The sequence below is a fragment of the Athene noctua genome, chromosome Z, assembly GCF_965140245.1.
Source record: "Athene noctua chromosome Z, bAthNoc1.hap1.1, whole genome shotgun sequence".
Taxonomy (NCBI): Eukaryota; Metazoa; Chordata; class Aves; order Strigiformes; family Strigidae; genus Athene; species Athene noctua.
Window position 1 is genome coordinate 69,250,977 of NC_134077.1, and position 27,911 is coordinate 69,278,887.

At 37.2% G+C, this 27,911-nt stretch overlaps 1 protein-coding gene across 11 annotated transcripts in view; it reads right to left on the minus strand.

Annotated features, from left to right (window-relative positions):
- KDM4C (lysine demethylase 4C) overlaps positions 1 to 27,911 on the minus strand; it is a 280,337-nt gene that overhangs the window by 242,276 nt on the left and 10,150 nt on the right. For 10 of the 11 annotated variants that reach the window (XR_012635528.1, XM_074932069.1, XM_074932071.1 and 7 more), the window contains exons 3-5: positions 22,366 to 22,541; positions 19,395 to 19,509; positions 7,772 to 7,965 (exon numbers count right to left, since the gene is read on the minus strand). Coding sequence is in view for 9 of the 11 variants with exons in the window: in XM_074932069.1 (XP_074788170.1) it covers positions 7,772 to 7,965; positions 19,395 to 19,509; positions 22,366 to 22,541 (485 nt within the window). In the remaining 2 variants the exon portion in view is untranslated. The remainder of the gene's footprint in view (positions 1 to 7,771; positions 7,966 to 19,394; positions 19,510 to 22,365; positions 22,542 to 27,911) is intronic. The other variant, XR_012635529.1, reaches the window with a different exon arrangement.

The window sequence follows — 27,911 nt, forward strand, 5'->3', positions numbered from 1 at the left end:
GTCATTAAATACACAACTTCATGAAGTAAAACTTGAACAATGTTTGTCTAAAAAAAAGCCCAACCCAGAAACTTTTCTTTGCCTTACCCATCTTTGACTGAACCAGCATTCTTCTTAAATACTCTTTCAAAAGTACATGTTACTACATTTTTATGATAATATGCAGCCACATGCTTACATTTGTACATGTAAACATGTAAGTACTTCTCAATATTACAAAAATGCAAAACTAGACAGCTCAATAAGTCTTTTGGAAAGATAAGACATGACATAGTTTAACAGGGCTATAGCTATTTAACTAATCTAAAATTACCAAGCAATAATTCATTCAATACAAGTTGGTGGTTTTCATCATCTTCTTAATTTGGGGTCCATGGCAACAACTACTCCTCAATCCTTTATTTCTTCCCACCGTTGTCATTAGTCTTAGCTAAGAAAAGGAGCAAGGAAAGGAGTCCAACTTTGTAGTATCATACATCAGGAGGCCCACAGTCACTCACCCAGCCCTTCAGGGCTGGTTCTTAATGCAATTTATGAGAAAACTGAGCTTTTTTAAACACATATGCACCTGCCTTCGATACCAGCCAAATTACAGTGGCCTAAGTCTTACTGGATTCTTGGTCTACTGTACAAAACATTAAACAAAATAACTCCCAAAATAAGATCACTAAATCAGAGAAAAAAAGTATTCACTCAATCTCAACAGTTAGTACATATGAGAAGTGTTAAGGGGGCTACAGCAGTGTTCCCCTGTGAGAAGCTTCCCAAAGCTCCCCCGGCTCCAAGTCGGACCCACCTCTGACCAATGCCAAGTCAATTAGTGATAGTGGCTGCACCTCTGTGATGATGTATTTAAAAGGTGAACCTTGGAGGAGTCAGTGGAGTTGTGAGGAGGAGTTACAAGGACACCTATGTGAACACTGGAAGAAAGGAAGAGGAAGCTGTGAGGAGGTGCACTGGAGCAAAGACTGCCCCTGTATCCCATGGTGAGAGGGCAGGGCCACCGCCACCCTGCCACCCATGGAGGTCTCCGGTAGAGCAGATGCTGACCTGCAGCCCATGGAGGACCCCATGCTAGAGCGAGTGGCTACACCCAAAGGCTAGGAATCTGTGTGAAAAAAGAAGGCCCCGCTGCTGTAGTTCAGCACTGGAAGACTGCAACACATAGGGGTGACTCACACCAGAGCACCATGGGAAACACTGCAACCAACTCATGTTGGAGAAAGTTTTTGAAGGACCACAGTGAGGGACCACGCTGGAGCAGGGGAGGAATGCCAGAAGCTCTCCCCACACTCAGGAGGAAGAAGCAGCAGAACTGACCATAACCCCTATTCCCTGCCCCCTGTGCTGCTGGGGAGAGGAGGTAGAGGTGTTGGGAGCAAAGCTGAGCCTGAGAAGGGACATGTGGGGGGAGGCGTTTTTAAGATGTGGTAATGCTTCTCACTGTCCTACTCTGTTACATGTTGCTGTTTGTATTTGAATTAAATTTATTTCTTACTAAATTCCTCCTTCCCCTAACAAGCCTGGGTTTTGCCCATGACCGTAACAGTCAAGTCATCCCTTTGTCCTTATCTCGATTCCTGAGCCTTTTGTTTTATTTTCTCCTTCCCAGTGCTGGGGGGGGGAAGGAGGGAAGTGAGTGGCTTCATGGCACTCAGTTGCCCTCTGAGCCCAACCCACAACAAACAGCCACTAACATCTGTTTGACTTGTCATATCTTAAGGCCAAGCCCAGCCCTCTTTAAAAGTAATGGACATTGAATGCTAAATCACTAAGAGGCAAAGAGAATGTTTCTTGGATAACAAGCAGAGAAACAAAAGAAAAATGGAAGGATAAAAAGGGAAATGTTGATGCTTAACTACATTTTGATTTTATTAGTTCAGGAAGATATACTTGTTAAAAATTATGAAAAGACAGATAAAAGCTGAAGAGTCACTGTTCACTGTCATTCTACTTTGTAGTCATACTACCAAGACAGAAAAAATTATTTGTCATGTATTGTTCAAAAAGGTCTTAAGAAATACATATCAATTCAGCAAATCAAGGGTACTTGCAACAAGATAATTACAAGTAGGTAATAAATATTAAATCTAAGCCACTAACTTGTGTTTCTGAAACATTTATATATATATGATTTCAAGATTAATTCTCCTACACTATTTCTCACAATTTCTAAGAACTTCTCTGCCTCTTTTTTTATTGTCAAGAGAATCTCAGTCTTGGGCAATAACATCCACTGCTTTTTCATGAACTAGTAGGTCTTTAGCTCAGAAAACATTGTTGGTGACGATTAGGACAGCTGACTTATGAAATGAAAGAATTTTAGTTCAGTTACTCATAAAATCATTGTATATTAATTGGGATTACATATTTGTAAGAGTGATCCTGAGTAAGTCTGTAACATTAATATGCATAAAAATTTCAAATATTCCCCTCTTTTTAGACTTGCCTACTTGCTAGATTTGACAGTTCCCTATTCAACATGTTTGCTCCAACTTCATTATGAAGCATCTAGTTTCACCCATCTACAGCATGCTGAACCTCAGAGCTTAATTCAGGATTCTGAAATACTTTCTAGGATGAGCAGCCTAGAAGTTAAACATGGCATCACAGTTCATTAATTTAAGGATTTTTGCAGATCTAGGTTTTCACATTCACCTACAGTTGCTTCTCAATTTATAATCATGAACACACTAATTAAGCAATTCTAGCACTGCTTCACAGTATCTTCTTCAGTATCTTCAACATGATAAAAAATAAAGCAGCACCACCACATGTAGTAAACAACTTGTAACTCCCTGAAACAAGGACTGAGAGCAGCTGCCCGAGGGAAGCATGAACAATGGCAAGACACTAAACTTGGTAAAGATGAGGGGGAAGGTCCTCCAAGCCTTTTCAAGGAATGTCTCAAATAATCACAAGTACCCTAAAATGAGACTATAGTCATGGAGTGGATAATATGGGGTCTGGATAATGCAGGAGGAAACTCGCCTAGGTGTCACAAGACACAGCTGGAAGAGGAAGCCCTGTAGAGCAGGACAGTTCTGCTCTGGTGCATCTTGTAAAGTTTCAGGGCCATGTGTTTGGTGAATGACCTTTGCTTTGTTATCTGTGAAAGGCATATTAAAGTTGACATCCCTGCATATGCTAATGAAGATTAGTGTGATTATGCCAGTTATAACATCCCATGAAGCACCTTACTTCTCCCCATATATATGGTATGTCAATATGTAAGTCAACCTGCAGAAAGGACCTAAGGAAAGCATGTATCAATTGTGAAGAGGCAAGGATAACAGTAATGAAGACAACCCATGCATCCTTGAACCCTCATTGGCAGGACCAACACAGGAACCCAGACCGGTGATCTCAATTTCTATTCCCATCTCCACCTCTCTTCTTTTTTTCCCCTTTTCCTTGTTAGCATTAAGTAACACAAGGGATATTATATCACTTGCCATAACTTGTTATACACTTAGTCAATTACCATGTATCCAATTAGTACACTGTGGGAAATTTATAAATGTTTATGTACAGACTTTGAGACTTGTCTCACCATTGTCCATTCCAATGGGGTTTTACAAATCACTTGTCCCCCTCTTCGGAGTGGGCTATAACACCACATCAAATTGATCAGCTGTAATTTCTACAAGCCCAGGAATGAAATTTTTTTTAAACATCATTGAGATATGAGAATTGTCACATTAGAAGCCACCAAACCTTCTCACAAAGATGGGATTGAAACAAAACACTTACAGCCCAGAGCTACCAAGACCTTTAAGAATAATGCAACAAATATTTGTACATCTTTTTTTTACAAATCCCTGTAAAATCAGGAAGGAAATGATCATCAGGGGTTTTTTGCTCTACTTTCTGAAGTGTTCTCCTAGGCTTTATTGAGAAAAATCTCCAAGTACACAGAAAACACGTCACAAACCAATCAGAATTTCCACAATAACTTCACAGTAAATCACCTAAATTCTAATGTTAGTAAAATTAAACAGATGCAACTGTACGAGATTAAAATGTTTTCACATTATGGTGATTGACAATCTGTTGAAAATCATTGCTACTTTTTTTAACAGAATATATTAAATACAAAATCTAATAATTCAGCATTGAAGCGTCTCTTTGTGACCTCAAGTTACAAAACTATACCGCCTTGTTTTTAAGATAGTGATATAAGAATATTTATTTTAGAAAAATTAAATGCAGCATAACATTTAGTATTACAGCTATGCCTTCTGAAACAGAATTTTAGATATTTAAAAATCCTACATAATCTACTATTGTAGCTAAAAATAAATACAGTGATCCTATTTTTCATCTGTATCAGAAGCAGGCCTTTCATTTCTCTTTAATCCACTGCACAGATGACATATACTTATGATTCTCTCTATTCTGCCTTTAATTAAACAGAGAAACATAACTGTACATTTGCTATGACTAGCATCCACTTAGCATTAAGCAGTGCTTAAACAAATTTAAAAAAAATATATATAATCAGAAAACCTTAGCCAACATTCCTACTAATGTGGTTTAAAGCAGCATTGCTTCAGAGTTTCAGAAGTTTTCACCAAGACCTATACAAACTATTAAAATTAAGTGTTCTTTAACCATTAGCATCCATTCTGATTCTAGAAAAAGGTTTTTAATCTCTCACAGTCTATTACCAAGTTAGTTCCAACATGAAAGGATATATTCAAGATGGAAATGAAATTAAAGTCACTCAGGGAAACTGTGTCAGAAGGAGAAAGCACAATTTGTTTTCACTGGCTGCAAAGAATGACAAAAATCATAAATACCCACAACATACTCTGCAAATTGCATAGCTGTCATTGTATAACCACCAAGGATCTCTCTCTAGAATGAGCCATGCTTTTAGTTTAGTCTGTATGTTTCCATAGAAAGTTAATTTTACCTTCACAGCAAAAGCAGTGAAGCTAAATGATAATACTAGCTACATGAATATAAAGATCTCAGAATTGCTTTTCTTTTTCCAAGGACCCCTTAACATCACTCACAAAATGGAAAATCCAGGCTGTAATAGCATCCCAAAATTATGACTATTTGATGACAAGATCTTAGTTCCCAAGAACAGAAAATAAAGCCTGTGTCACAAAAAGTGTGTTTCAGGTTAGCTAGTAAAACAGATTTCCTATGAGTCAGTACAAAATTCTACGAACTTTCAGTCATGTTCTGACTTTCACAGCTGACCTGCCTTGATTTCCTCTAATGTCCGGGATAGAAAAAAGATCAGGGGGGTGGGTAAGACACTGAATACAATTTGATTTGTCCACAACACAGATAAGGTAAAGCAGATCGTTGAAATTAAACTTAAAACAGATGTTTTTGTTTTGATCTGCAATGCATTTAAAATCATTAATAAATTTAATAACCTTAAGATTTTAACATAATAAAAATTAAATTTAAAGCTATGAATAAACATAATGAAATCCCAGTCATCAAGCCTTCACAGTAAAATGTATTAAAGAACACAAAAAACTATACAGTTAAAACAGAACTCTACTAGAACAATCAATAATAGTATAAAAATTTAGTTAGATTTCTTAAATTTTATAGTGATCTTTCTACCTGCACCTCAGGAAGTAATCACACTAATCTGTGCCACATCAATAACATTGTTCTAGACATCAGAGCCAAAGAAGTTATATTTTGTACTACAGAATCATTACTATTGTAGCTCTGCTGAAACTACAAAGCTGAAGTATGAAGTAGTCTGCTCCTTCCATTACTGCAAACATCAAAACCCACAGATCAGAAGACTAGGTAGCTCAGGATATTCGTTGTTACTTTTTAAAAACTTCCTTCTCTAATTTATATACTGCAGTTAGAAAACAAAGACTTTTTCCCTAAGAAATTGTGAAGTAAAATGAGGTAACATCTTCAACATTTCCTTCCCCTCAGAAAAAAATGCAATGGAAAAGTTGCAGTAAAAATTCTGCCTGATAGCAAGTAATTTTAATAGACTCTATTCCCCTTTCCAGCAAATCTTTCCTCACCATATGCCCCTCTCTTCTCCCCTCATATTGTTCTGTTTCAGAGCTTATATGTTTTCTTAATTCCTTTTTCTCCTTCAAATTATCTCCTCTCTTTTGCACTTTTCTGCAAGCACAGAAAAAAAAAAAAATCTATAAAGCTAACATATGTATTACATAAATATACACATACATAAACACACTAACCATTTGCAAAATCAGGACTATGGCTGTTTATCAGACACACTCCTCCCCTGTGTTTCATATAAGGCAGTAATGGAGGAATCAGTATACATAATATAAACTTCTTTGAGTACCTCTTAGAAGTGAAACAGCATAGAGTGTAAGAAGAAATGAAAAATAATCTATGCCTAAACCCTGGGGAAAACTTCACGTTCCATCAAGACTGACAGCAGACACATTTAGCTGCTGCCTACAAGTTCTCATTGTAGGTCTCAGGTGGAAGTGGTTGCTTACTCACAATTCAGAGAAAACACATTGCCTATCATGGTTATTAATAAAGTATTTTGCAGTTCTCCGTAAGACCAATGCAGTTGTCCTGAACTACATGTATAACCTGTAAAACTAACATCATGTCTTACTACTGTACATGCCAGTATTTGATTTCACTAGGGAAGCACTACTCAACTCAGGTTAAGTTTTTTAAGAGCACCCAAGATTCCTTACTATCTGTATGCTAAAAGTGAACTCATCCTCCACTTTTTTTTAATAAAATACTACACTAATATCACATTAATACAAGATTTTACTGATATAGGGACAGTATTAGCGTAAATTATGCCACATTCCTCCAGTAAAAGCACATGGGTTACAACAAACAAATCTTTAACGGTCTTTCATTCAACCTTTTTTTTAGCATTGAATTTCTTAACAATACGGACCAATGTGGTCCAGAAAGTTGTATCCACTGCTATTTCTTCAAAACATGAAGAGGTCAGTGTTTAATGATTTTATTCATTTGAAAGTGTAAACAAGTACTTGTACACTAGAAAAACATTTATCATATCACCATATCAGCTGGACTGGAGCACCTCTCATGTGTAGAGACTGAGAGCGCTGGGGTTGTTCAGCCTGGAGAAGAGAAGGCTCCAGGGAGATCTTACAGCAGCCTTCCAGTACCTAAGAGATGCCTACAGGAAAGTTGGGGAGGGACTTTTTATCAGGGAGTGTAGTGATAGGACAAGAGGTTACAGTTTTAAACTGAAAGAGGGTGTATTTTGATTAGATTAAAGACAGAAATTCTTCCCTGTGAGGGTGATGAGACCCTGGCACAGGTTGCCCAGAGAAGCTGTGGCTGCCCCCTCCCTGGCAGTGTTCAAGGCCAGGCTGGACAGGGCTCTGAGCAACCTGGGCTAGTGGGAGGCATCCCTGCCCATGGCAGGGGGCTTGGGACTAAATGATCTTTATGGCCCCTTCCAACCCAAACCACTCTACGATTTCAGAGGTGCCTTACAGAAAGTCTCTCAAATAGACTCGGGGTTCCCAACTCATTGAACTTCTCGTACTGAATCACTACAGTCTTTTTCTGTTGGACTTAAATAAGCCTTATGTACTTATTAGCGTTTCCTTTAAAATAAAAAGATGCATTACCCCAATGTTCTTTACATCACAAGCCTCACATATTTCATAGCATTCTCAGCTTTACTATCTTAGCTTTTCAGTAAAGCTTACCACTATGAAGCAATTGTACCCCATCTGGTATAGTCAGCTAAAACAGATGAATGAAAACTTATTTCATAAAAATTTAAACTTGCCATGACTTTGGCTCTCCAAAATGGAGATAATTAATACTGTAGAGATCCATGTCTTCAGTGTGCCATGGAAATGTTGTTTTCCACATGCCAAAATATAGATATGGTGTATTTACACCCTCAATAGAAATTCCACACTCTTCTTCTACAACGTCCAATATTGTATTAAGATGGGCAATATTCCATTCCTCAATACCCTGAAAAAGACATATAATAATGGTATTATATAAAGTAATGCAATTTTAGATAACTCAAAAGACATACACTTAATCTAGTCCTTTGAAAGACTGTATAGTAACACAAATTTGTAAGCACTATAGAAGACAAGTTCAAGTTACCCAAAGAAAAATTCTTTATCTTAATAAGATTTACATCAGGTTCTGAGATGTTCAGAGCAGAGAACACAATTAAGTTCATACCTACTTAACAACAGATCAAATCTAACATGGATTGAATCACCATACACAATAGAAATTACAGCTACAGACAAAATTCTTTGATGAGTTGATAGCTGGAAGATGCTAAATTTCACCAGGCCTATCTATGCTTTATAATTACTCACAAAGTAATATTAGCTAGTATGAAAAATTATTTGAAAATTTAATTTACATGTGTAAATCTACCATTTCTCTGAAACGTGTAAGAACTAAAACCATTATATCACTTCAGAGGTATTTCTAACCATAATGAAGTACTGCATAGAAATATACCACAGAAGAAATCTACTGGTTTTGTGTGGTTTTCAGATGGTTCCTTACTATATTGCCTATAAAATTTGTATATTAAAAGCCACTCGGAAAGCCATGCATATAAGTTTTTCTAGTATTTCAAATTCATGCACAAAATGTAATTCTCATTTCAGGTAATACAGCATCTAAGAGTCAGTATAACCAAGATCAAAGCTACAAAACTGAACAGAGATTAGACTTCATTATAACAACAATTATTAGCACCCTCCAGGGAAGACATTAGATGGTACTCAAGCAGTCAGAAAAACAAGAAATATAATCAAAACTATTACAAACTCAATTCTTCAATTCATGGAAGTTTACTGGGAAGACAGACCCTTAACCATGACCTGCTTTGCACCCGCCACCCCACATCACTGAACTCTGTGCAGTTCTGATAATCTTACTCAAATTTGGGAAATAAATTGATGGCAGACTGCAGTCCTGATGCAGCTGATTAAGACTAAAGAAACATGGTGACATTCAATAGTTGGGCAGGTGGTGAAGTAAGAATACAGGTTAAAGCAAGAAGTAATGAATATTTAATACTGTCAGTTTTATTTCCTTGTTTGTTGAGATTTTATGTGAAGTATGTTACATATGCAGTAACTAGAACTGAAACACAAGATGGTAACTTCTATATGAATTTCAACCTCCTCATCGAACAAGACCTTCTGATAGCCTGCTGTGACTACTTCACTTAGTAAGAAAACTATCTTTAAGTTATCTGGGACTTCTATAAAGGAGTGAAATATTTTTACAGAATGAGTGTGTTCCAGACAGCAATTTTTGTTCTTTTTTTGTTTGTTTGTTTCTTTAGATGGAAGCTTTGGCTTTGATGCATTTGTGTGACAAAGGCATTTGAAATTTAAAAATGTTTAAAAAAAATTAAAATGGGGACCATTATCCCAGATAAAAGCCTAAACATCAAAATGAACTCAAATAATAGATGCTAGTAAAATCTGCACATTTCAAATCCAAAAATCATAATCATCAGCAAGATAGTAGAGCTGTAAAATACATTTGTTCTAAGAAACAGTTTTAACTAATTATTCTTCAAATTAATTTATAGATTTTATTATTTTAAATCACATAAAATTTATCTTTGTTCAGAAATTGTGTAATCAATTTGGAGAAACAAGTGAATACAGTGAAATAAGAGCAATGACTCAATCCTGTAGGCACAGAGATACATACAGGGTTGGAAGACAACAGTATACATACCAGATAAAAATCAACTATTAATCTAGGCAGTATACTCTTTCTGACAGTGGCCAAAAGTAGACAAGAAATAGTGAAAGCACAGCAGTACTTCCCCAGAATACCCTTCCAGCCTGCAGCAATTTGCAGATCAAAGGTTTCTCCAGACTGAGGTGTTATCCTTCTACTTAACAGTACCCCCGTTTACTTTTCACCAATTTAGTCATCCAGTCACCTTCTTTAAACCACATAAGCCTTTAGCAACAATAACATTCTGAAGTCTTACTCTTCTTTAAGAATTAAGTGATAGTTAAGAGCATTTTTTTTTTTAACACCACATCTCATCTTTTAACCTTCTGTTAAGTCATAACTAGTCACCAAACAAACTGGCAGTGGTTTGACCCTAATACTAAAAGCAAATTCTCCCACAGAGAACAATCCTAGGAGAAAAAGCTTGCTTCAAAATACCAAACATACCAAATACAGAATCCACAACCTCTGCAATCAAGATGTACGAGTTATTTCCATTTCCTAAAAACTATTTTGGAGAAGTAGTCTTAGCTTAAAAGGGAATGTTCGCTGAAACTGGCTGGAATGTTAAAATCACCCTGATTCATGCCTAGATTGTTACAAGTAATTATTACAAGTCATGATTAAAGCTGTTACTTTCCCTCACAGATATATTTTTTAATATTAAAAAACATTAAGTAAAATGCTTATACAAATTTTTAAGTAAAACACCAACTCTAACTTTTCTAATACTTATATAAGTGTGTTTAAAACTATAATGCACACTAAAAAGATCACAGGAGCTGTAAAAGAACACTTTAACAGATCAATACATGACAATATTTCTCAAAATTAAAGAACACCAGTACACATATTACTTGACCGTGAGGTACAGCTGGCAGTTTCTTACAAATACAAAAACCTACTTAGACATTATAATCTATTCAATGTTAGGAAAATATCAACTATTCATTCTGCCTAGAATATAACAATAATATCAGAATATTATAATAATTTCAAGCGAATGTATAAAGAAAGTATTTCTAATTTATCCACATTTTTGATGGCAAATACTTTAAAGAATACCTGTCATCTCTGACAACTCTACCACACAATCCAGTATCAGGAAAAAAGGTGAAATATCTTTCTTTCTACTATAACACAGAAATACAGGCTTGAAACATTTTACCATCTATAGTCATTGCTACACAGTATCACTTACACTTAGCTTGTATTTCTTCAGAGAAATATTGTAGATGCTTCAAACTTACTGTAAATTATTATCAAGAGTTTTTATGACTTTTAACAGCCTTTGAACTGCTTTTAATGCAACATGGACATAAAATGGGACACTTCACAAGCAACTCACAAGTATCTGAACACTTGCACAGTTTAGAGCCTGACCCATTCTTTTCTCAAAGACACAAAGACAAATGTAGCTTTCAGTATATTTGTAAAAAGTGAAGCTCAAGATTGTAAGCAGTGACTTCTTTCAGATTAAAATAGGCTCCAAATGATTTTTTTTTTTCGTTTCCTTTTTCTAAAGTACTCACAATAGTGACATGATACTATGGTTTGTGCTTTACTTAAATCAGCCTACAGTGTGATGTATTCAATTTTATGAACATTATTTCTGTAGGTACATTAATATACACAATCTTTTTTCAGTCTTTAAATTTTCCTGTGATTATCTCATGGATTTATTTCAGTATTAACCCGGCAAATAAGACATCTTAAAAAACCCCTAAGACTGACTGTAACAGCTCAAATAGTAAAGAGTAAAAAACTAATTAAGAGATAGAGTGAAAAGGAGTAGGAGAAACATAGAGAAAAATTTGTGCTTGGTCACCCCCACTACTTTCTTCACACACCTACTCACTCACACCAATGAATATAATAAAAAACCTGCCAGGTTTTTATTGCTTCTTCAAAGTGCATAAAACACAGACAGAAAAATGCTATGAACAGAATCCCTGCACCATAAACACAGATTAGGAAATACAATTTTCCTCACTTGATCTGTTTTTTCTTCTCAGTATCTTTTTGGATATAACCATTGTTCTGCAGAACCCTTCTGAGGAGTGAGAACAAAACAGAAGCAAATAGATTCTGTTTGGAAATGCACACTAGAACCAAACACAAAATGCTCACATCAATCTCAACTATGAGATCATAGAGAAAGGACATCTCACGTAGAACCACAGAATTATTATCTAGGTTGGAAAAGACCTTGAAGATCATTGAGTCCAACCACGGTCACATCCTTGACAGTGTCTCTAAGCACCACATCCACACATCTTTTTAAAACCTCCAAGGATGATGACTCAACCAATTCCCTGGGCAGCTTGTTCCAACGCCTTATGGAAAGGGTTCCAACCCCTTCTGGAAAGAAATGCTTCCTAATATCCCGTCTAAACCTTCCCTGGAGCAACTTGAGGCCATTACCTCTTGTCCTATCGCTTGTTACTTGGTTCAAGAGACTCATCCCCAGCTCTCTGCACCCTCCTTTCAGGGAGCTGTAGAGGGTGATGAGGTCTCCCCTCAGCCTCCTCTTCTCCAGACTAAACACCCCCAGTTCCCTCAGCCGCTCCTCGTACGACCTGTGCTCCAGACCCTGCACCAGCTCCGTTGCCCTTCTCTGGACACGCTTGAGTCATTCAATGTCCTTTTTGGAGTGAGGGGCCCAAAACTGAACACAGTCATCGAGGTGCGGCCTCACCAGTGCCGAGTACAGGGGTAAGATCCCTTCCCTGTCCCTGCTGGCCACGCTATTGCTGACACAAGCCAGGATGCCATTGGCCTTCTTGGCCCCCTGGGCACACTGCTGGCTCCTGTTCAGCCAGCTGTCGACCAACACCACTGGGCAGCTCTCCAGCCACTCTTCCCCAGACCTGTAGCTTTGTGTGGGGTTGCTGTGATCCAAGTGCAGGACCTGGTACTGAAACTCACACAGTTGGCCTTAGCCCATCGATCCAGCCTGTCTAGATCTCTTTGTAGAGCCTCCCTACCCTCAAACACATCAACACTCCAGCCCAACTTGGTGCCATCTTCAAACTCAGTAAGGGTGCACTTGATCCCCTCATCCAGATCACTAATAAAGACAGCTGGATGCCAGGTATCCAGCAAAGCTGCTCTATCACTCTCCTCCTCAGCTGGAAAGGGGAGAGAAAATATAACAAAAAGCTTGTGGGTCAAGATAAGGACAGGGAGATCACTCAGCACTTACCATCACAGGCAAAACAGACTCAACTTGGGAAAAATTCTTCTATTACCAATCAAATCAGAGTAGGATAATGAGAAATAAAATCAAATCTTAAAACAGTTTCCCATCATCACCCTCTTCTTCCCAGGTTCAACTTTACTTCCAGATTCTCCACCTTCTCCCTACCAGGAGCACAGGGGGATGGGGAAGAGGGGTTGCTGTCAGTTCATCACATGTTGTCTCTGCTGCTCCTTCCTCCTCAGGGGGAGGACTCATACTCTTTCCCTGCTCCAACATGGGGACCCTCCCTCAGGGTGCAGTCCTTCAGGAACAGACTGCTCCAGCATGGGTACCCCACAGGGTCACAAGTCCTGCCAGAAAACCTGCTCCAGGGTGCACTTCTCTCTCCATGGGGTCACAGGTCCTGTCAGGAGCCTGCTCCAGCACAGACTTCCCACAGAATCACAGCCTCCTTTGGGCACATCTCCCTGATCCAGTGAGGGGTCCCCCACAGGTCGAGGTGGATTTCTGCTCCACCACAGAGCTCCATGGGCTGCAAGGCGACAGCCTGCCTCACCATGGGCTGCAGGGGAATCTCTGCTCCAGCACTTGGAGCACCTCCTGCGCCTCCTTCTTCACTGACCTTGGTATCTGCAGAACTCTTTCCCTCACATATTCTAACTCCTCTCTCTGGCTGCAGTTGCTGTTGTACAGCAGGTTTTTTTCCTCTTGTTTAATATGCTATCACAGCAGCACTACCACTGTCGCTCATTGGCTTGGTCTTGGCCAGCAGTGGATCCATCTTTAAGCCAGCTGGCACTTGGTCCATCAGACACAGAGGAAGCTTCTAACAGTTGCTCACAGAAGCCATCCCTGTAGTTCCCCAGCTACCAAAACCTTGCCATGTGAACTCAATACAATACTGTAAAGGATGGCATGCAAGATACATATTCATGGTACGTTGCAAACGACAGGGCTCAATCATCGTCACAGTGAAATGTTTCTTGACGTTCAGGAGAAACCTCTTGTGTTTCCGTTTGTGCCCACCGCCTCTAGTCCTGTCACTGGGCACTGCTGATAAAAGCATGACTCAATCTTTTTTGCACCTGCCCTACAGGTATTCATATACATTGATTAACTCCCCCTGAACTTTCTCTTCCCTAGGCTGAATTGTCACAGCTCTCTCAGTCTTCCCTCACGAGAGGTGCTCCAATGTCTTCATCATCCCTTTCCCGGGCTCTCTCTAATAGCTATGTATTTCTGGGGAGAGATGGGGAGCCCAGAACTGGGCACACCGCTTCAGGTGTGGCCTCAGCAGTGCTGAATAAAAGGGAATGATCATCTCCTTCAAATTCCTGGCAGCATTCCTCCTAAAGCAGCTCAGGATACTGTTAGCCAATTTTGCTGCGTTGGCACACTGCTGGCTCACGTTCAGCTTGGTTTCCCCTAGGGACCACAACGACTTTTCTGGAAAGCAGCTTTCCAGTCTTCAGCATCCAGCAGCTAACCCATATACCTGGGCTTTTTCCTCACCAGGTATCACACTTTGCACTTCCCCTTGTTGAGCTTCAGGAAGTTCCTGTAAGCCTGTTTCTCCAGCCTGTCAGGGGCCCTCTGGGTAGCGGCATGACCTGCTGGCATATCAGCCAATCCTCCCAGTTCTGTATTGTCTGCAAACTCTGCTCCATCATCCAAATCATTAATGATGATGTTAAACAGGACTGAACCCAGTATTAATTCCAGGAATACACTTAGAGAAGTCCTTTTTGTTGCCTTCAACATCTCTCAGATTCAATTCCAAGTAGGCTTTGACATTCCCAATTGCATTTCTGCATACTAGGACAGTGTCTCTGTATTTCTCCCAGGTTACACATCCCTGCTTCTATGTCCTGGGTATTTCCTGTTCATGTTTTTTTGACAGAAGCTCCTTGCTCATCTATGCAGACGCCAGACCTCCTGCTCATTAGGATGGACCACTCCAGCTTTCTTGGGCCCTTCTTCCCTGCAGGGCCTTATCCCACAGGACTCTTTCAACCCTGAAAGCCATGGTTATGGTTCTGCTTGGTGTCTTCACACCTTCTCTTAGGATCTTGAGCCCCACCATCTTATGGTCACTACAGTCAAGGCTGACAGCTGCAATAAGCCCTTCCTTACTTGTGAGTACAAGGTTTTGCAGGCAACTTTGATCAGGAAGTTGTCACTGATGCTCTTCAGGGACTCTAAGATTGCTAATACCTGCTGCTCTCCTGCAGCCCTAGGTTAAACTACAACTCAGATGCTATCCCTAATTCATTTCATGGTCAAATCCAGACTCTACATATAATGTCAAGGTGTTGTTTTAAAATAAAGTTAGGTGCCCTGTCAAGGGATACAGCAGGAAATGTGAGTACATCTGTTGTTAGAGTTAATATTACATTAGAGATGTACTATTTATTTCACAAAAATAACCACTAGCCTACAAGCTCCACTGAACCAATCACTCTTGTATTACTAATCAGATATGCTCCCCACAGCTTAGACATGAGGAAAGGTAGGCATTAGGAGGAATAAACCTAAGAGAAGGAAAAAGGAAGTAAAGTGATACCTTCAAGACAGGAACTGAAGAAGAGTGGTGAGAGGCAAGACAATATTTACACATGCTTCACTGGCTTTCTTCTACTGAATAATAGATGCCATTGACAGCACTTGTCAGATGTATTTTATGACCCATTATGAACATCAAATCAGTCACTTTTCTTTGTAACTTCTTCTGAAACCAGGAAGATTTCCCTAGTTGCTATATTCACCCCCCAGTTGCTAGATCAGTCAATGTAAGGTACATCTTCTCCATCTGTCCATACAAAAATGATTCTGAATTAATTAAAAACAAAAAACAAACAAAAAACAACAAAAAAACCACCCAGGAAACAGTGGAAGTTAATTTGAGCTCCTTGTATCTCATACAACAAGTAAACATCTTAATTTGTGGCCTCAGTGATTGGTGGTTTGATGTAAACAACAGTTGGGATTGGCATGGAAGGCCTAGTGGTAGTTCACCAGAACACAGACTGTACAGAAAAAGCAGGTGAACCACACACTCTTCAGTTTACTCACAGGTAACTTACCAGGTAAGTTAATAAAGTTACGGCATCAGAAACAAAATAACTCTCTTCCCTCCCTGATAGGAACAGTAACTTCTTTCATCTGTTTCACAGGCTAGTCATTCACAGCCTAAGATGGCTCAAATTGGCATTACTTCCATGTTAACTCACAAGGAAGATAGCTCTCTTCAAATAACATAATAAAAAAAAAATCATGTCTCAAACTTCCTAAATAACGTAACTCTTAGTGTTCATAATCAATTCATGAATCAGTTTAACAACTGCAGCTAGTGAGACTGGTGCTTCATTACTGACATTATAAACTCTTTCAGGAATATTAATTTTCCCTCAAGTCCAGATGACCTTATAGCAACAAAAAGACAGAATCTTGGAACATACATTTAATAATGTTCATAATCTTAACATAAATAATGATCCTTACAATCTGAACCTTAGTGCAATGCTTTTTCTTGAGTCACCTACACCGTCATTCTCCTACAAAGCGCTGTAATTAAATGTAACAGCAATTAAAATGCATACAGCACAGAATAATATTTCAAGCAATCATTATCTTAAATTTATTTTTTATAAAGCTCTATACATTGTACAGAACATTTGTTCTCATAGGTTATTTCCTTATTCAGAAAGATTTAATTTGTGTTCAAAACTGTCAAATAACCATAAATCCACAACAGAGATTCTGGAATAATCCAAATATCACAAGGGTAAACTTCGAATCATTGACAGTTTTTGTCAAATTTCAAAGCATGCATTTATAGCTTTACTCCCTTTTTTTCTTTTGTTTTGCTGTTCCATATAACACAGACTGTGTAACTTCACCCTTTCTTCCAAACCCCTCAGAATCTGTCATACTCTGGTCTAAGAAAAGTAAACAATACTACACAATCTATGATCTCTTTGGCACAATGCCAGCAAGGTCCTGGATTCCACAAATAACAATATTGTTTCTTAAATAACCTAAATAGTAAAAATTAAGGCTTCATCATGCTTCAGATACAGATGTCTCAAAGTAAAACTGAAAATAACCATGCAGAAAAGAAGATGTAATTGCTAAACTTTTAAAATAAAGAATAAAGACTTGCAGCAAAGCAGCATTTCTCACCAATTTTGATGGCCCAAGTAGATGTAAACATCACACTTTTACTAAACTGCTGGTGTTTTTCTACCTGGAATTCTGCCAGATATTTACCTTTCTATATTAAACACAACAGCTATAACACATTGTTTTCTATAAAATGCATTTAGTAAGAAGCATTTGATTTTATTTATTGCAAATAGGCTGTTATGTCAAATTAATCCCACCATCCCCTTTTCTGCTGTAAGCTGCCCAAAATGTCAGCTACTTGTATTTGTCTCCTTTCCCCAAATAATGACAATCCTGAAGCAAACAATGAAGACATAAGAACAACCTCTAATTCTGAACAGAATCAAAAAGATCCTTTCTCAGCATTATCTTCAAGCATAAAACATGAGAACTATTAGTTGTGCAAGTACACCATCTACTGGCCAAAAATTAACTTCGACAAAAATATTCTAAAAGAAAACAATTTTCATCAGTGACATCCACAAATTTCTCACCAACAGTTTGGTACCATGTGTTCTTCCTTCTTTTCCTCTAAACCCCACAGGGCTGTACACCATAACATGTCTGTCATATTAACTGCTCAGTCTGTTCACACTCTTTCCTCAGTGTCTATGCCTTTCACTAACATTCCTTCTTTGTTACTTGTTTTTAAATAATATCCATTTAATCATAGCCATTAAGGTTTTCTTATTCTACCTATTACTGTTTTCTTCCCCACTCCTTTATTTACTACTCTCTGCAACTTTTAGTGCTTTCTTTGTCTCCTCTTCATATGCACCTAACATCTGCATTAGGATTGCTGAATGCTGCTCTCCTCACTTTACCCTTTGCTTTTTTGACCCGCTTTTCTCAGCCTTCTAATCTAATGAGAGTGCAGTTCCATGTGAAAGAAATGTCTGGCCTTCTCTCTGACCAGTCAGCATTTCAAAATCAGGTATTACTGTATTCTCTTTTCTTTGGAAATGTTGCTCATGCAACACTAACCTTAAGATACTGAAGGCCAAAGAAAACACAATCAAAACCAAGTGTACATTTGTAAAAAGCTATGCCAGAAGGCAGCAGCTGCCAGCATTAAAGAAAAAAAAAAAATCAGAGAAGAAAAAAGGCAAAGGGAAAGCTTCTAGTTCTTGAAACAAACACTGCTTTCCTGTACCCATAAAGCACCAGCCTTCTAGAATGTCTCTTCACCAAAACACCCCAAATCAGAATCTTCAATTATTTTCTAAATCATTTTTATACAGCTATTTGGATGCACAATAGAATTTGTACTTGCTGCTTTCTCTAAACAATAGACCATTGGACATTTACAGCTATCTTTCAAAGATCACATAACCCAGCGCAAAAACTGAATTGCCTTAAAGCCACCTTGGCTGACCATATTTATCTTTGGACAGTCTTCAAGTAATTTGTCTTCTGTGAAGAAATATGAAACATTAGCAGAGCCTCAGACCATCTGCCACTGGGAAATTCTATTTTTTTTTTTTTTTTTTTACTGATTGGAGAAGGCAGTTACATAGAACATGAAATAATTCAAGAATTCCACACATGGTAGATTCTTTTGGAGAATAGTTTGCCCTGTATTTTTTACATCCTCAAATCTTTTCTGAAATGCTAACATTTCTTCTATTAGTCTCATTACTTTCAAAATCTAGTTCCTGTAGCTACTTATGTAGCCTAATTGATATCAGTGGATATTCTGTAATTCTTTGGATAATGAGATCTGTGTTAAGAGTCTCTTTCTATCTGTGGAGATCTTGGCAAGCAACCAGCAAAATTCATTTCCTTGGGAATTTTCTATTTTGTCTATTTTAATTCAGAGGTACAGAGTAATTGTAAGAGCATTTCCAGGAAAATGCAGGCATTCCAAGCATGTATAAAGTACAGCTATCAGTTTTCCTCAGTGAAAGACAGAAAAATAAAGTATTTAGTATTTTAATTTTACAGTAAAAGTTACTTAAAATATTAGTAAATTTCCACAGAGGTACAAGATAGCATGCAGATAAGAAATGTTAATAAACACATAAATAAACAGGAAGGAATCTCCAAGTCCTGGAGAGTTCAAAGTGAAGAAAGGGAAGAGTCTTATGATCAGAAAGGGTAGCCAGTATCCTACTGTCTAAAAACAGAACTGTCTGACTCTTGCAGATGTAGAGTTAATTTCAACCTTTCTTAAGAGTCCTTAAAGTGAGTAACACAAAGATTTCAAAAGACAGATTCTCAGTCACAAAGCAAGAACGTATCATCTTAGTATCCTTTAAAAAGAGGGCTGGAAGAGATAGACTTTATAAAAAGCCAGGCATACTTCATCATAAATGCTCCCATTGATATCTGCTCCATAAATTGGTGGCACAAAAGTCAAGTTCTTCCAGTATTTACGCTCCAGATCTTCATAATCTACATATCTTGGAGTGCGGTATCTGCAGAAGAAGAAAGAGGCAAAGGTTCAAGCACAGTCTTTCAACCACCAGCTTCACAAGGCACTACTGATGCACTTTGATCCTGCAACCTGAAATCTAAGAGATCACTTTATTTCAAATTCACTGAAATTGAGGAATTATTACTTGTCCTGAATTCTTATATACATGATTCACCATAGCATGTAACCTCCTGACAGCTACAGTAACTGAAGTCATATACCTACCCATACAATATTTTCTTCAGTTTCCAGCAGCTAAACAGCACATCTACTGACTGCCCTCAGTCTGAGGCCGTCCATTTTTTTTTCTTCCTCTTCCATAAAAAAGACACACATGGAAAAGTGACTTAACTGACAATTATTTGTTATTATCCTGTCTCACTACCAGCTCTGCAAAGAGGCAGAGATAGGTCCTGAACAAGCCTGTCAGAACAACTCAAATGTATCATTCTGCCAAGTAGCAGCCCTATTAGGAAAAAATTGTACTTTCTTCTTTTCTTCTTTTCCCAGAAAAATCTTTTGAGAAACAGTGTAATGTTTCAAACAGTTGATATCAAAAATTCTACCACTCAGTGAAAAAAACTATTTAAGGGCATTTTAATTTTTCTTCCTTTAGTGCAGCACAGGGCAACATACTTATATATGCATAAATATACTTATGTATATACTTTTGGAAGGTCACTCAAACTTCATGTAAAATCCTGTGGGAACACAACACAAGCAAACTACAATTGAAAACATGCATCAATAGTTTTTGCCTCAGGACCCTTTGTCAGGCCTCTGTTCTCCCATATTTAGGTCATCAGAAAAGAAAACTTGCTCTCCTGCTACTGTGACTTTAAGAAGTAAAGCTTCACATTAGTACTAACAACTTACTGAAACTGAACTGCCAAAAAGAAAATCCAAACAATATAAGTTTAAATTTACATCATGCAATAACACAGAGACAAGCAAGTTAGCAAAAAAACATTTTAACCAAAGCATTCCCAGAATATAGTTTCTCAATTATTTCTCATGATACAGCTCCAGAAATCATGTTGTATTTCTGCTTGGCACTGAGTAATATGGATACATAAACTCAGTTACCACAACACAAGTATCTTGACTACAGGATGCAGGCATGCCCGTATTTCTGAGAGGTCAAGGTGGAGAAGCACCTTGGTTCAATTGCGAATTGTGAATGCCTAAACAATTAAAAGATGCAATGCATTAGATTGAGCGCACAAAATCCTCTTAAAGGCAACTGTGATTTAATTTAGATATTCATGGCCCTTCTCTCTTTCTCAAAAGAAATGGATAACATCACAATATTCAAGAGAATAGTCTCTAACAGAGAAGTCATCTTCATTAACGAACAAAATTATTTTTATGAGAGAATACAGGGTCTCAGCTACTTAATAGTTTAAGAATAGAATGCATTAAGAATGTTATAGGAGTTTATATAACACATTTACTCAAGAGCAGTGATGAATATTTAGAAAGACCTACAGCTAGTAATAGATAAGAAGCCCTCCCAACTTTTCTTAACTTTACCTACAAAATGAAGTTGTGAACTGATTTCAGTAAAAAACATGAAAACTGAAAACAGAAACACAAAATATCTTCCATAACAAGGAATAAAATAAACTTAATTAACATCATGGTATCTATTAAAACGTTAACAATATTTTTGCATTATCAAACTATTTTAAGAAACCAGTTTCTCATTTTATCATGGGTTAATCACATGTAAGCTTTAAACATATATGAACAGGTACCATACAAAATTACATCAGATACCATACAGGTTTTATATTTTATTATCCCCTCCCCTGAAAAAATAATTTTAAGAACCTCAAAATGGGTTCCTATTCCCACTCAGCAGAGGAGGAAAATTCTAAGTGTGATAACCTCAATCTTTCACAAGTAATATATGGGCAGAAACATACAGATACTTTATAACTGAAAAAAGGAGATCAGTTTCGCCCTTCTACAAAGGCATGGAAATTACTGAAAATTTGCTGAGGAGCCTCTTTAAAAGCTTTTCATGTCTTAGTTTTTCCTGATCTTGATAACAGCTTCTCTTACTTCATAATTTCTTAACTTACAAGTGAAACTTTCCTTCAAACTAGGGCAGTGTTACCTTCCTTCATTATATTCAAATATCTTTTCTCTTTAGGATCCTTTGACTCACCTTCCAAACACTATTTCCAGTCAGTTTTGAGGAAATACTGAAGTAGAATTTATTCTTTTTATGTGGCCTAAAACAATGGGGATGAGCTCCTTCTATCACTTCCCTCTTCTTGGAATGCCCATCAATTTGAAACTTTTTAGTATAGTGTCTAGCCCTTCACAGACTCTTTTTTCCCCTCCCTTAATATCCATCTTGCCATAACCAGAACATAAGACATTTGCTAGGTGCAGCTGAGTTCTCTTAGATTAATGCAAAAACTACTGGGAGTGTTAAAAAATCGTTGGGTGTTTTTTCAGAACTACTTGATGATAAGCCATGTCAGTATGCAGGCCAAAGAACTGAATTATATTTTAAACATTAATAGGTGTACTTAAAATAAAACTCAGATTTTGAAGACTGTCTTCATTATTTTCAACATAAACATCTATTAGAACAGAAAGAAAAAAGGTGGAAAGGAAGCATTATGTTTCGGGTTTTTCAGATGCTTTTTTGCTGCCATGGCACCAGCTGCTTTCAACAGAAACAAGCGAGATTCATACTCTGGTACCCTTCCACAACTTTGGAAACAGGAAAACCTCCACTGAGTAGGTGAAAAATAATCACCAGCTGCCTAATACAATTCAAAGAAGCCACAATATAGGAACAAATAAATATCCTTCTAAGCAAGTCCCCCCATATACATACTTGTCACTGTTGGCCAGCTGCTTGAACTCCTTCACTGTCATTGGCTTTTTCTGAATGTTGTACTGTATGAAGAGCCCTGACTGGCCAGTGACCTTCTGCTGTATTGGAGCAGGAATTACCAAATCTTCAATATCACTGTAATGTTTTCTTGGCTTCCACTCCTTTGGTGGGATAACCTTTAAATTCAGAAATAAAAAACAGAACATCAACAGTTTCAATACCAGTTCAAAAAATTCTGGAAAATCAAAAGAAACAGTCAAATATGCCCACATTATCAAATGAATGTTTGCTTACCACCTGTTTCACAGTAATTAACTGTCCATGTAAGTGCTCCTAAATAACACAGAAACCAATTCAAAATGGGCATAGTATTACCTCAATTCACAAGCGGCAACCCACTAATCACAGCAATTCAATCATGTGCAACTGTGCAAACATACACATGTATAATAACAGAACAAGTATTTTATAATCAGAAAGCCTTGTAATTCACTTTATACTCCACAATATAAAATTGTTATCCTCAATTTAAAAAAAAAACATACAAAAGATTGACAGTCTCCTGTCCAAATGTTATCTGATGTAAACAGTATGAGCAACTTTCTTTCTGAAAAATGAAAATACCGTTAATTCAGAGAGCTTTAGATTTTCATGTCTGTTTCAACTTACTCCTCATAAAACTGCAGGATACAACTCTCTTGCAGTAAATTCGCACTAATCTAGATGTACTAGTTTTAATATTAATGTGATTTAAACCTCATAATTAAAGATTAAATCTATGTGCAAAATTAACAATTTTAAAGTTATCAAGTTTCAGTGTTGTTCGCTTTCAGAGAAAAAGAAATAATCAAATCAACTTGTGATTCCTACTTCTTTCTTTCACACAAATCTTAAATTATATGCACATCAACAAAACACAAAATGTTGGTTTGGAAGCAGAGAAGTCATGCATTTAGAATATATGCATAGAAATCAAATATGTGCACAGAGATTTCCATTTTCATTATTATTAAGCATGAACTTGCAGGTTTGGCTCAAGTATATGAATACTGAAAAGCAAAATTTGCACTACCTTATTTAATTCAAGGTCAGTGTGCTTTAAGCAATAAAAATATTTTTGTGAATAGAGGTTCAAAATACCCCCTTCCCCCTATGGAGCATTTATTATTGTTGTAATTAGAGTAGTGGTTAAAGTGATTTCTGTGAGGATTGATATACTAAATAATATTTTAAAAGAAAGTAAAAATAGAGTCTCTGCCTCACAGAACTTGCATTTTCTGAGAAAGGCCAGGGCAAGGACTGGAGATGTTAAAATATCATGTCCAAAGCAACATACAGTTAGCCAGTATCAGAGCTGGAAATGAAGACTAGGTCTCTTGAGTTTTTACCACTGACCTGTCCCACTGAAGCCTCTTCACATTCCCTTTAGTAAAAATAACCTCTTCAAAGTCTGGCAAGTTAGGTTTATTCCATGGAAGCAACCTAGATCAAATTCATCACTCAAGCTGTTCAATGCTTAAATATAAAAAAGGAAAAACCTAAGGCAAGGTTGTCTCACTTTTAGATAGATAGATAAATACATATCTCAAACATCCTAAGCATATTCTGTCTAGTGTTCTTTAGCATGATGTATATTCAGTTTTAGAGATGTCTATTTTCTATCACTCAGTCTCCTCCATGAAACCTGCACATTAATACAAATGAGGTTATTTCAGAGTGCTATCAATGCATAAATTTCTGTTAAACTCTCTTTCATATACTGGTAATCTCCTGTTCCACATTTGATTCTTAATGGCATGGGCCACTATTTCTATGTATCTAGTCTGCCCCATCTCTTCTGAACATTGTTTTTCTTGTACTTGCCAACATCTATTTTCAGTATCTGAAATGCTGGGGTTTCAACCCCAAGCCCCAAATTAAGGTTGACATCGGGGTGATTCCCCCAGCCCTTCACAAAGGGGGGGTGAGTTTGCCTTTAGGCTTCCCTCCAGGGTGGTGCCGGCCTGGCAGGGAGAGCCATTGGGTAAAGGAGCCCCAGGTGTCTGCATTCAGTAAGCAAAGGTCCGGTGTCCCACTTGGGGATAAAAGCTGGGACCACTTGCAGGCAGGGCAGTGTCTGTCTGTGAGGGGGATGCCCTGTGCAGAGTTCCCTGTTGGGGAAGGACCTCCCGCCTGCCTGGGACTGGGCTCCAGTCAGGTCTGGCTTTGTAAACGCGGGCTGTGTAGAGATTCAGTGTGTGGCTTCCTTGGTCTTACGTGTTTGGCTTGTTGACTCGGTTGTCTCCCATCCCTTCTATGGGAGACTGCATTCCACCATTTATTCCACCCCTTGTTGGTCCTGCGGTGTCGTTGTTGGGGTCAGTGGGATTGATGTTGATTATGTATAATCTGACTTGTTTGTACCCCCAGCGCTCACCCATGTACTGACCCTTTTGTATCAAATACAATTTGGTTATTGGTTCTTCTTTTTGCTGGCTGTGTCCTTTATGCTAGGCCTGATATTTGGCAAAACAGTAACATGTTCCAAAACTACTTGCCAATGCAACTGCAAACTAATTTAACTATTTCACTCTATATAAATGCAGTTTGAGTCTCCAAAACACTTGTTATTCAAGTAAAGAACAAGTAATCTATCAGTGTCTTTTTCATTTGTTCTATTGCTTTCATTCCTTGTTTTCAGTTTTAAGTGTAGCATCCTCTGTAACAGTAAGACTAAAATACATTATCTATGCCTAAAGCTCATTTCAAACTCATATACAAGAGCCTAATAGATTTTTTTTTAGCCAATTTGCTCCAGGATGACACAGTATATTATCTGTTCTAGAACTGGCTTAATGTTGTTTGTCTAGTAGCTTAATCATTTTTTTCAGGCATAGTACTAGGAATCTTTTTTTTTTTTAAACATTTTATTCCCCACACTCCCCTGCCACCCCACAGTATGTGCAAGTCTTATAGTCATTTTATCCTCATTTACATGTTCTTCCACACTGGGGAGAGCCCTTCCACCCTTACACTTTCACATTTAACCTAAAGTGTTGGGAACATCTACTCTGCTTACGACCTCTGTCTAGATGTTAAATTACTGCTTCTGCATAAGCATATAGCTCCACTGGTAGTCTTTATTCTCTTTGCATGCATACTTGAGTCTGTACATCCTAGACTTACTATAAATTAGGTCCTCTGTAATATTAAAGGTATAATATAATCATATTATATGTAATACATATTACTATCAAAATAAGAAAAAATATTTTATTCTTGTTATTTTAAATCTAATTTCCAAAACTCAGAAAACGTCCCTTACACTTCTGAAGTATGATTTATTGACAAGATTTGTTTTAAAAATACTTAGTTGGTTTATTTTCTACACATAATTTTTTTGAGATGTACTGAAAAATAGGACTATCAGAACATAAAAAGTCTCAAGACAACTAAGCAATATGTAGCAACCAACCAATAGGCTGAAAACAGCTAGACATGCTTTAACTGCTTCTAGTATCAAGCATAAGAAGGGGAAAGCAAACCTACACTGTATTGTTAAAAGGCACCTTCCTCAGTCACAGTAGAGCTGAAACACAACACGTTATTAATATTTTTTAAAAGGTTTTGCTATGTTTTCTTGTATCATAGACATTATTCCAGGTGTTCTGTAAACCCAGGTCAGCAGATATACCACATGCATATAAACACAAATATATAAAAATATTTTTTGCACTCCTAAGACTATCACATCTTAAAATTTGTACATGGAGAAAAGCTTGCCAAATTATTTTGAAATGTGATAGATGGAATGGGAATTAAATCCAAGAGTGTGTCCAAAAATGGAGACACACACATTTTCAATCATGAATGGGGATATTAACTTCAAACAAGCCAAATTATACTATACAAAATATCATAAATCCCTGACTACATGGCCAAATTCTGCCCTTACTGGATATATTCAGCTTTAGTGATTTCAACAGTATGAAACTCCAAGTGCTATGCCAGCAGCAACATCCTGTAAATCTCTGTAAATAAAATCTTGGAAATATTTTTAAGAGTCTGCTAATTTCCAGCTTCTCTTAATCACATATATATGTACAATATGAGAGAACAGTAATTTGTAGCCAAATTTTTCCATCCCTTTCACCTGATGAAATTTAATTGAAAGAATATGTTAATGAGACTAAAAAAAAATATCACTTTTTTGAAAAAATTGTATAGTCCAGATAAAACTCCAAAAACAAATAGCTATAGTTTGAAAATGGAACTACACTGAAAGATTCATCCTTAAGGAAGCTGTTCATGATCTTATCAGGAAAGAAAGTGGTTTCACTTTGTATTTAATTATATTTAAAAAAATAAAAAAACCACTGCTTGAAAATTTTAAACTTAGTATAGGTTAAACAGCGTTAACTGGAGATATGCATCTAAAATTCACTACCCACTTCTCATATTAATCTGAAAAGCTGTCATATCTCTGAAGAACTTTGATTATCACTTAAAGTACTAAAATGGACTCCCCAACTCATTTTCAATTCAGTTATGGGATTCTAATCTACATCTTGTAGCATTACACCATGGTGAAGAAAAGACCACAGCCTAACTTCTGTTCTTCTGTTGTCATGATCACCATTTTACAGACTGATTTTTGACTAATATTAAAATAAATTAAATACAGTATATGCCTGCATCCACTCCACAGTCAACATCTGCATGATATTCTTTAAAAACACCTGGTAGATATGTTGCATCTAGTATTTTTAAAAAGTTAGTTTCACTACAGCATTAGTCTATTTTATTGATAACTATGTCATCTTTGTCTTTCAGTAACAAGTGAATATTCAGATCATACACATTTCATATATACAGGAATTAACCTCATGGTTGGTTCCTGCAGAAAATTAGGAATAAGGATATGAAAATGAGTGAAGATGACAACAGTATCAGAGAAATTGAAAATTACACAATAGAGGCAAAACTATTTCACATTCTTCTCGTTCATATACTTTCCTAACATTACTATGTCCATTGCTCTCCTCAATGGCTCTGCTCTTTTTCTCCTACACTGTCTGCACATGGAGGTTTAATTGCGGGATGACAGGAAAGGAACCAGAACAACAATTAAGATAAGGAAGCAAGACAGAATGACAACTGAAGCCATAATCACATCTCAAAAAATGTGAAGAATATTTCCAGGAAGAGTAATTATCTTTTTGCACTTCCTACTGGCTGAAATTTTGCAACCCAAAATGCCAAGACATTAAAAACTCTCCTTTTCCAGATACCCTAAAGTTCATGTATGTACAAATGACTAGTACATTGGCTTAAACCATGACATATTTTAATCCCACAGTTAATCTTAAGTATACCAGCAGCCTCAATCCATGACAGAAGAGAAGCAGCACAAAAAAACCTAATGGAGGGTCAACTGAAGTTATTCTTTACTATGAAAGTCTCAGAAACAAAACCAGAAGTTTGCATAGGCTTTTTAAGGATTGTTGGATCATTTTTTATGACACACCTTCTAAGAAGTATTGAAGAGGTAAATAGATACATAGTTT